This window comes from Gossypium hirsutum, chromosome D10 (assembly GCF_007990345.1).
Source record: "Gossypium hirsutum isolate 1008001.06 chromosome D10, Gossypium_hirsutum_v2.1, whole genome shotgun sequence".
In the NCBI taxonomy this organism is placed as follows: domain Eukaryota; kingdom Viridiplantae; phylum Streptophyta; class Magnoliopsida; order Malvales; family Malvaceae; genus Gossypium; species Gossypium hirsutum.
This window is the reverse complement of record NC_053446.1, coordinates 9,228,514-9,237,613: the sequence shown is the minus strand read 5'-3', so window position 1 is coordinate 9,237,613 and position 9,100 is coordinate 9,228,514. Positions and strand designations below refer to the sequence as shown.

Sequence of the window (9,100 nt, the reverse complement as noted above, 5' to 3'; positions counted from 1 at the left end):
TGAATAAATAAATAATTATGACATGCAAAATATCAAATAAATGGGCAAGATAATAATAAACGATATGCAAACATAAATTGATAAGCGAATAATTAAAATAAATAACAAAAAGTGCATACAAGTATACATAGAAGTATATATAGGTTTGAAATAAATAATACCAAAAATAATTAAATAAATAAAACAAGTATTTATATTTATACAAGTATGCGAAAAATAATAATTTCAAAATAAAACATAATACATGCTCTTTTTTTAAAAACATATATATACAAAATAATAATAATTACATATGAAAATTATAAGATAAGATAAAAACAATTGCATTATCCAAAAAAAATATTGATTTTTAAAGAAAATATGAAAAAGTGACTAAATTGAATTGCAAGTAAAAATATAGGGTAAATATGCAAATAAATAAAATCTGGAGGATTAAATTGAACGCGAGAATTACATAGAGGGGCTGGAAGGGCAATTTTCCCTTCTCCTCTAAAACGGCGCCGTTCAAAAGGATTAAATTGGAATTTAAAATAAATAAAAGGGTAAATTAAAAAAATAAAAAACTTAATTACAAAACCATTAAAAGGTGGAGGGGCTAAATAAAATTCGTAGTGGTATCACCTTCTCCCCTTTTTTAAAATCGTAAATAAGTAAAAAAATAATCGAAAGAAAAAAATAGTGAGTCACCTTTAAAAAACTGTCAATTGTTCTCTTTTTTATTCCTCCTCCCTCTTTTTCCTCCCCCTTTACAATGAAGGGAGAGGCCTCTATTTATAGTAGAGCCTCCCTAAATCCAAAGGTACAGATCAATTACATCAACGGCTGAGATTAAAGGGTATCTACAAATTAAATCTCTAAGATTACAAAATCATATCTTCTAAGATTACATATCATATCTAAGATTGCATATATCATATCTAAGATTGTATATCCTCGAAGATTATGTTTCCATATGTGAGCCCGGGCTAAAATTGGGTATTACATTGTTGATTTGGGTTTTATACATTTGAAACATTTGTCTTTGTCTTAATGATTTGAGTTTTGTTGAAGGTATGGTTATGGTTCGTTTTTGCTAAAAAATGATAATGTTAGGTGTTAACTATGGTGGTGAAGGTGGAAACGGGTTTAGCAATGGTTAAGGAGTTGTTTGAGATGAGTTTATCTCAGTTTTGACAAGTAAGCAATGAGTGAAGGATGAAGGTCGATGAAAATGACTATTAAGCTTGTGGATGGTGAAAAAGATAAAAACTTTACGAAAATATTTTCTTTTGTAATTTTTTGGAAATGCTCTGCTTTGCAAATAGTATTTGGTTGTCAAGAAAATAATGGAAAATCTTGATGAAGTTTTAACTTTTAAGCATTGAAATCATGTGAAAAAAATCCATATCATTAAAATTTATACTTATTTAAAGCCATGTTTCAAAAATAAGTTTTTTAACCGGCATAACGGTCATGTCATCAATTTCATTAGTTTTTAACGGTCAACATTCGTTAAAGAGTCTATTTGATTAATTTTCTTAGTTGAAAGGTTCAATTGGGTGCGAAAAGGTCGGAGAAACTTAATTAATTTTTTTTAAAAATATCAAACTATTAAAAACATAAGAACAATTATAATATATTCAAAATGGTTCTGAAAATGTAATTAACTTAAATTTAGAATAAAATTTGAAATAAAAAATAAAACATACATAAATTCCCAAAACCTCATTAAAAAAAAAGTAAAGATTTGATTTTGTTTGGTGCTATTCTCGTGGAATAAGAAATCAAATGTTTGCATTTAAAATTTATTAAATTCAAATTTCAAAATCAGAAAATAATTTAAAATGGAATGAATCAAAATGTTATATTTAATCCAGTATCTGATTTGAATTAATGCTTTTGTTGGCTATTAGAATTTTCCCACCAAGAGAACAACAACATATATCCCAAATATTGAATGCTGTCTTAATTGCTTTAAATGTTAGAAATGTGCACCGCACTTTCAAAATTGAGATAATTAATTCCAACATTACAATATTAATTTACTACTAATTATACCTTTTTTTTATTTGGTGATGTTGTAGGCTAAATTTATTAAATCAGGATGAAATTGATAAATTGTGTAAACTTTAAAAGCTAAATTTATTATTATACTAATAAAAATATGCACAGTTGATTGTCTTTAGTTACTTATTTTCGAAATGAACATTAAAATTAAAAAGTTTTCAGCTCAAATTATTCTATAGTTAGGAATGGGATTCTTATAATAGTTTAATTAGATTTAAAATTTTATTTAATAAATTAATAAAAATATTAAATTATGAAAAGATATTTTGGTAAATAAAAAAGGAAATTGGAGGCTTGAGAAATAGAAGTTTTATTGTTGAATAAACTTGGTCGGATAAGAACTTCTCTATACAAAGAATCCAAAGTTAGTAAATAATGTTGATAATCCTAAAGACTAGAGTAAAACAACAGCCCAAGCCGTGGAAACCAATAAATAAGACCATCTTAACCAACCCTGCCCCGCAATTTCCTGCAAACAAAACCAATGTTGACAAAATTAACTACACAAATCAACAACAGTAATCATATTCAAATGGAATGTTATGAGATAGGCAATGAAGAAAAGCAAAGCATACCTTAAAAGAGACAAGTATGGAGGGTGGTGCTGCAGAAGGCACCAGTCCAGTGAACCCAACATCATACGCAATGCTTCCATCAGGTTTGAACAATCCAAAGTTTCTCTCGGATGTTGGCCCAGGCTTTAAATTTTCATTGAACAGTGCAAAAACATAAGCCTTGATCACCATCTTTGGCCTAAATGGGGTTCCCTTCTTCTTAGCCAATAGTTTACGCAGGTTCCGGTTGTAAGTCCTTGCGTTCTTCACGTTTGCACCAGCTTCATCAGGATCCCCACGCGAAGCCCAACTGGTTTCAGAAACAATGACTTGCATCTTGTTGAAACCAGCTTTGTCCAATGCTGCATAGGCTGCATCTACCTGAGCTTCAAACATGTTATCGTAATGTAGCTTCGTTTTTGCATCATAAATCCCACGATTATCTTTGAATAATGCGTAGTTAATGTCGATGTGTTGAGGGTCATTCTTGTAGGCTAGGAATGGATATGCGTTTATATAAAACGGAGAGCCAATCTGTGAGAAAAACTCCAATAGTGGCTTCATGAAAGGAGCAACATCGGGTCTGAAGATGCAAGCTGATGGTGGGAAAGAATTGGCAAATACAGCTTCTGAATGTGGACTTGAAACCTCAACAGTATGCTGTAAACCCAATCTGTATAGAGCACTATAAACATTCTTTGCTGCTGGTAATAAGACCTCCCAAAGTTCTATAGTTGTCCCTCCCAATATCTCATTGCCGACGGCTATTCCTCGGATTCGAGTATCGGGAAGGAATGCCTGTACGTTTTCTTGTACCCAATTCATGGCACGGTCCTCACCTATACTTATTTCTTTTAAATATTCATTGGGAAGTCCAATTATAATTTCTATACCGGACCCTTTAAAGGCCTGGAGAACTCCGTGATCTGCGTCGTAGATTCGAATGTGGTTTATCTTTGCAGCTTTTAGAAGCGTCACCACGCTTTCTGGTTGTGGTAGGTTGTTTGCTATTCTGCCATAGTTTACTCCATAGGTCCATGTGACTGAATGTTTAGCTGAAACTGCATGATCACACACATCACCAATAATATATGTGCTTTAATTAGACATGGGCAATAATACAGTCATTGAAACGCAGAGTAATTCATCAACTCAGCATGCAACCAAACTTATAATGGATTAAAGCAAAGCAGCCATATTGATGAAAAAAAGGGACCTTTTTCTTTTTAAAATTTTTTTATGGTGTATTACATATGCAATAAGTATCAGCAAAAAGAAAAGATACAATAACGAAAGGTGCATACCAGGAGAGAATATGACAGAGAAGATGAGGAAGAGCCAGAGAAAGATAGAAGAACCCATATGAAATGTAGGAAGATAAACGGAGGATGTGCATTCCATTTGTAGAAAAGAGGTGGGGTTGGTCCAGTCTTTGATGACTTAAAAACTATAGCAAAAAGAAAGGCAAGACTTGTTAATGCAGGCATGTCACAAAAACCACCCAAGAAAATATTCTTAAACCTTATTTAAAGATGATGTACCAAAAAGGCTTTAGAAATAAAGAAGAGGACGAAGATTCTTAACCTTAACCCAAAGTTCAAAAAAAAAAAAAAAAAAAACTAAAAGATTCTTACTATCAAAGTATGCCTTTTCTGCAACTTTCTATTCTTGGGGGCTTGTCCATAAACAAATGACACTGTTACTCGTAAAAAGTACATGTGCCCCTCGTGTATGCAGATGGATAGTTGAATAAATTTTATGTATACCTTTCTTGGGATATGAGGAGAAGTGAATCATTGGTTAATGATGGAAATAAGTTTGGCTTTTGCTTGTTGCTTTTGCATTATAGAAGAGGTGGCATGATTATTAAGCTACTTAATCAAGCTTAGTGAGGAAACAGTTTTGTAGGTTAACGAAAAGCCTACTTTTATATTCATATGGAAAACCTTTGAATAAAGAAAAATATAGCTCTTATTTAACAGTTTTAAAAATCATTGGCAAAACACCTTCGATTATTGCTTTGAAAACAACGCAGCATGTGCATACCCAGCAAAGATAGAAGATGCTCATGAAGGATAGCTATCAATGTTGCCTTTTAACTCCAAATAATTATGTAAACAAATCATGAGAGCGAAACACCTACCTACATGCTTTAACCAGGGTTTAAAAAGCTGCACGTTAAGCAAGGGCATGACGGTTCCATGCACCAGGAACCATTGCATGGTTCCGAATAGTTATAACAGAAAAAAAACACCAGCATATTGTGTCAACAACATATCAAGCATACACAGCGCAGTTAGTCAATGACATAACATGTAATGTTCGATCTGAGACTTGAGCCACTAACCATAAATCACGAGTTCCATGTGCCTACAATCTAAGTTCTGCACAATGTAACAAAAGCTGCGACGTTCAAACCTACTTCTTACAGGGATACAGGTTGATTGCTATCCCACTAACAAACAAATCTAGCAGAAACATCATTAATGTTACAGTCATCCATGGAATCATCATAGAGGTTACAGGCAAATACAATAAACTAGAATACCACAGGGTGGCTAGGATACTGGTGGTCATATTAGTTGCTTGCAGGAGCAGATCCTGTAGGTTGTGGGGTATCAGCTTTCCCACCTTCTTTAACCTTACCATTTTCAATCACCTCCCCATCTACTGCCTTGCCTTTGTCCTCGACCTCAACACTACACTTGCCAGCCACCTCCTGTAAACCTTGTGTCTCTTTGGCTTCTCCCTCAGATACAGGGACTGCTCCATTTGGATTCTCTTTCTCTACTCCCCCGTTAGCTTCCAATGTCACAGTTTCTGGGTTTTCTGGTTGTTTCTCACATGTACCATTCTCCTCTGCCTGAGTTTGTGGCACCTTTTCAGTAGGGGCTTCCCCTTCTTTTGCAGTTTGAGTCCCATCTGTGCAACTAGCTTCTGCAGGTTTCTCTTGAACCTCCATTGCAGTCGGGGTTTCTTCAGTACCAGCAGCCTCTTCTTTTTTGCCAGCCTCTGCAGTTTCTGGTACCTTAACATCTGTACCAGCTTCATCCATCTTGGTGTCAGCATGCCCAGTCTGATCTGCCACTTCTGTTTTACCTCCATCCTGAACCTGAGTTTCGATGGAAGTATCTTTTTCTCTTTCAGCTGCCGCAGTTTCCTTTTCAGTGGCTGGTGCATCTTCCTTTTCATTTTCTTTCTCACCTTCGGATTTTTCAGGAACGGCCTCTGTTTCCTTGTTTTCCTTCTTTGCACTCAATGATTTTCGGCCTCGCTTCTTTGGGGGTTCCTTTTCTGGTGTTGGAGCAGTCTTGGCCTTTTCACTGATCCTTGCTGATCTTCTAGGGGTCTCACCGGTACCCCAATCAAAATCTGTTATTGGAGGATTACCAGGGTGTGATTTTAGATATTGCTCCAACTGTTTCCTGCTACTAATCTCCTCCCCAGTTGGTGCAATGAACATGATCTCAGTCTTCCTGGGTGAACCGACTTTCTTGGGAGAAAACTGTAAACAAAAACCGGAAAGACATTTTATACAAGTATACTACAGCCAAATTAATTAAAGAAGAAGCACAATAACATGAACACTGAAATATGCAATTCAAAATGTATCATAATCCATCTGCATGTTTCAGATCATACAAAACAAGTGGAAGACACAAAGTTATTGTCGATCTATATGTAGTCAAGACCTAAGTTGCTAAGGGAATGTTTAATTTCTGCCAAAGGGCCATGCCAAATGATTCAATGACATCAACAAATTTAAATACTTAAAAGAAAAAAATACTAACATCGGAATGATCATGAAACAATTCAACGCTGATCAAGCAGAGGACTACTAGATACAAAGTAAAAGAAAAGTTTGTACAGTGTCTACACACAGAGAGAGGAAAACAATATTACTAAAATTTGGACATTTCTTTCTTTTAAGAGAAAAAGTTTAGGTATGGGGAGGTTATCTAGTCCGAGTCGGGGCATGCCACTGGTTTAATAAAAAACTGAAACTGGTATTTATAGATTACTCGCCAAATAGAATTACTGGTGAGACTTAAACCCTGGGGCTTGCCACGGTGCTAAAATAAACTGAATCAACTCATGCTGGTAAGTTCGGACATTTCAATCCACTGCAGTTTTTAGGATTTTCCAGACCATATAATTAAGTGGTTTATCAGCAACGTTCAGCCCTTTGCTCATGTTTTAATTCCCTGTATGTAAATACTAAATCTAGCCGTACTCAAAATCGAATAATGTAGGGATTATAATTTGCTTCAATTGATTCATGCAGTAGGATACAAATTTCAATTGATCCATGCAGCAAGATTCGAATTTGAGATGATACTATACCAAGTACCAACCAAGCCATTGTAAGAAAACAAAATGACACTTATCAATCACCATTAACACGATAAATATGCTTTTTCTTGGCTTGAAAGTTGTACTACAAAAGGAAACTGACAGAAGAACCCTACAGGTTTGCCTAATTTTATGCACAGATCCTTAACAGATAAGGGTTAGCTTGTTTCCCAAAAACCAGGGCCGGCCCCCCCTCACTGCCTCCACCTGCCTATCCCCAAATAGTTAAATTTGTGAACTGCTAAAAAGTACCCAAGAAATCATCATTTTCCAATGAAAAATACATAGTTTGATTACTCCATTAGCCAAGAAATATGGCCTTAAACATCAACTAACTGTCCTCTTACAGAACAAACTGCAAATTTATGCAAAGACAAAAGAAAATATATTGTAAGAATCATTATCGAAAGATTACAATACATCGGGGATTAAGGTAGGGTCTGTGATATAAATGAATTTAGTACATAGTCTATAAACTTAAGCAGTGAGATCTATAAACAATATTAATAAAATCCCTTACCCAGGCTAAAAGTAGAGACCATTGAATTACTAAATGTATTACATTACACTCTTAATAGCACACACATTTACCATTACGTGCACCCATGTTTCTCAGACTTAGGGGATGGTATCGAATACAAGTATATGCACGAAAAAGACTGCTCATTTTGTTTCCCTAAGTTATAAAACAACAAACTTTGGAGTTTTTGAAATAAAAGTTGAAGTGTTCAACATTAACTCATTTCAAGCTTCGGAGCTTTGTCCCATATTCTGTAACTGCTTTGGAAGTTTTCTCCAGGTTTAAAAACCAGTGTTAGGTTTAAAGAAAGCCCAAAGGAGAATAACAGCATATTTCATCTGGGAAAACCAGCATGATTGTCACTGAAACTCTCATGAAGTTTATAATATAATGCAAAATAGGAGTCCCCTTTTCTCCAAAGAAAGAAATTTTTACTTTGGGAAACACATGTGAAGGAAAATTTTTGCTTTCCTGGTTAAATGTTTTGGAAATTTTACTTACCATGTAAAAAATAAACTTAACCCTAAAAATGGTTGAAAAGATCAAAACTTCCACAAAACCCTAATTTCAACTATTATCACCAAAACAAAGGTAAAACCTTCAACGCTAAACTTAATGATAAAATTACAACCATAAACAAACACATTACAGCACAATACCAATAAAACACAAAGCAATTAGTAAATCCCCAAATCCACACAAACAATAACCAAATTTTAAAAAAGTAAAAGGGGGGAAAAAGCAGATTTATAAAACACTAAAAGCAAGATAGAAAATTTAAAGGAACAAGAAAATTAAAACATAAGCACTCAACCAAATTTGAAAGAAAAATCACCATTTTCTTCCAAGAAGCAGGTGCTGGAAGCTCAACAGAAAAAACTTCCTCCTTACTCTCCATTTTTTCACCTGCAAAAACAACAAATTTCTATCTGAAAAAAAGGGGAAAAAAGCCAAAAAAAAAATAAAAAAAGAACAACGACCCTTATCTCTAAAATAACCTTAAAAAGGGTTTTCTTTTCCCTGTTCTCTCTGCTTTGAATTTATGTGTTTTGTGTGGTAAGAAGAAGGAAGTGTCATAAAAACCGTTGAGACTTCAGTTCGGGATTATGTTTTTTATTTACAAAATCTAATGAGGTATTGATAAAATTACGACACGAGGTACAGAAAACTCGTGTATATAAATGTTATCCAATGGTAAGATGCCAATTGGTCTTTTAAGGATAACTTTTTCTCGTTTCGAGTCGATTCCATTGTCTGTTTGAGTTTTGAAATTTAGGTCAGTGGACACGTGTCCTGGATTCGCGGTTTCAAAAATATCCAGAGAGTACTGTTCGGTTCTCGTGCATCCCGGCTCGTCAATTTCATTCACGCCGTAACATAGCGCGTGAGTTGTACGCTGACTTTGAGAATATTTAGTGTGTATGTGTGATAGATGGCTATCAAATTATTTGCTTTAATTTAATTCAAAAAATTAAACTTTTTTAAAAATAGAATATATTTATTTTTGTTTACACATAATATTTCTTAATAACTTTTTAATCTATGAATTAAAAATATATAAATACCAGATTGAGCTATGATGAGTCAAATGTTATCAATTTAATGTAAACACTAACTAAAAAAATCA

General features: G+C 34.1%; 2 protein-coding genes across 3 annotated transcripts; both read right to left on the bottom strand.

Moving 5' to 3' along the window:
* Positions 1-2,334: 2,334 nt before the first annotated feature.
* Positions 2,335-4,750, bottom strand: LOC107915047 (glucan endo-1,3-beta-glucosidase 14). The gene is made up of 3 exons (XM_016844148.2): positions 3,905-4,750; positions 2,622-3,661; positions 2,335-2,515 (listed from the first exon to the last, which is right to left on the bottom strand). The coding sequence occupies exons 1-3, from the start codon at positions 3,999-4,001 to the stop codon at positions 2,441-2,443; spliced, it is 1,212 nt and encodes a 403-aa protein (XP_016699637.2). The 5' UTR covers positions 4,002-4,750; the 3' UTR covers positions 2,335-2,440.
* Positions 4,751-4,916: 166 nt separating this feature from the next.
* On the bottom strand, positions 4,917-8,658 carry LOC107914157 (methyl-CpG-binding domain-containing protein 11). Of its 2 annotated transcripts, none has more exons than XM_016842951.2 (3): positions 8,472-8,658; positions 8,309-8,379; positions 4,917-6,105 (listed from the first exon to the last, which is right to left on the bottom strand). In XM_016842951.2, the coding sequence occupies exons 2-3, from the start codon at positions 8,369-8,371 to the stop codon at positions 5,179-5,181; spliced, it is 990 nt and encodes a 329-aa protein (XP_016698440.1). In that variant the 5' UTR covers positions 8,372-8,379; positions 8,472-8,658; the 3' UTR covers positions 4,917-5,178. The 2 variants fall into 2 exon arrangements, with proteins under 2 accessions (XP_016698440.1, XP_016698439.1); XM_016842950.2 differs by having other exon boundaries at positions 8,288-8,379; positions 8,472-8,628.
* Positions 8,659-9,100: the final 442 nt, after the last annotated feature.

Coding starts and splice junctions, on each gene's coding strand:
- LOC107914157 (XM_016842950.2), bottom strand. CDS start 8,371: ATGGAGAGTAAGGAGGAAGTTTTTTCTGTTGAGCTTCCAGCACCTGCT. Junction 6,106..8,287: donor TGATTTTTCTTTCAAATTTG/GTTGAGTGCTTA, acceptor TTTTGTTTACAG/TTTTCTCCCAAGAAAGTCGG.
- LOC107915047 (XM_016844148.2), bottom strand. CDS start 4,001: ATGGAATGCACATCCTCCGTTTATCTTCCTACATTTCATATGGGTTCT. Junction 3,662..3,904: donor CTCTGTCATATTCTCTCCTG/GTATGCACCTTT, acceptor GTGATCATGCAG/TTTCAGCTAAACATTCAGTC. Junction 2,516..2,621: donor CCATACTTGTCTCTTTTAAG/GTATGCTTTGCT, acceptor TTTTGTTTGCAG/GAAATTGCGGGGCAGGGTTG.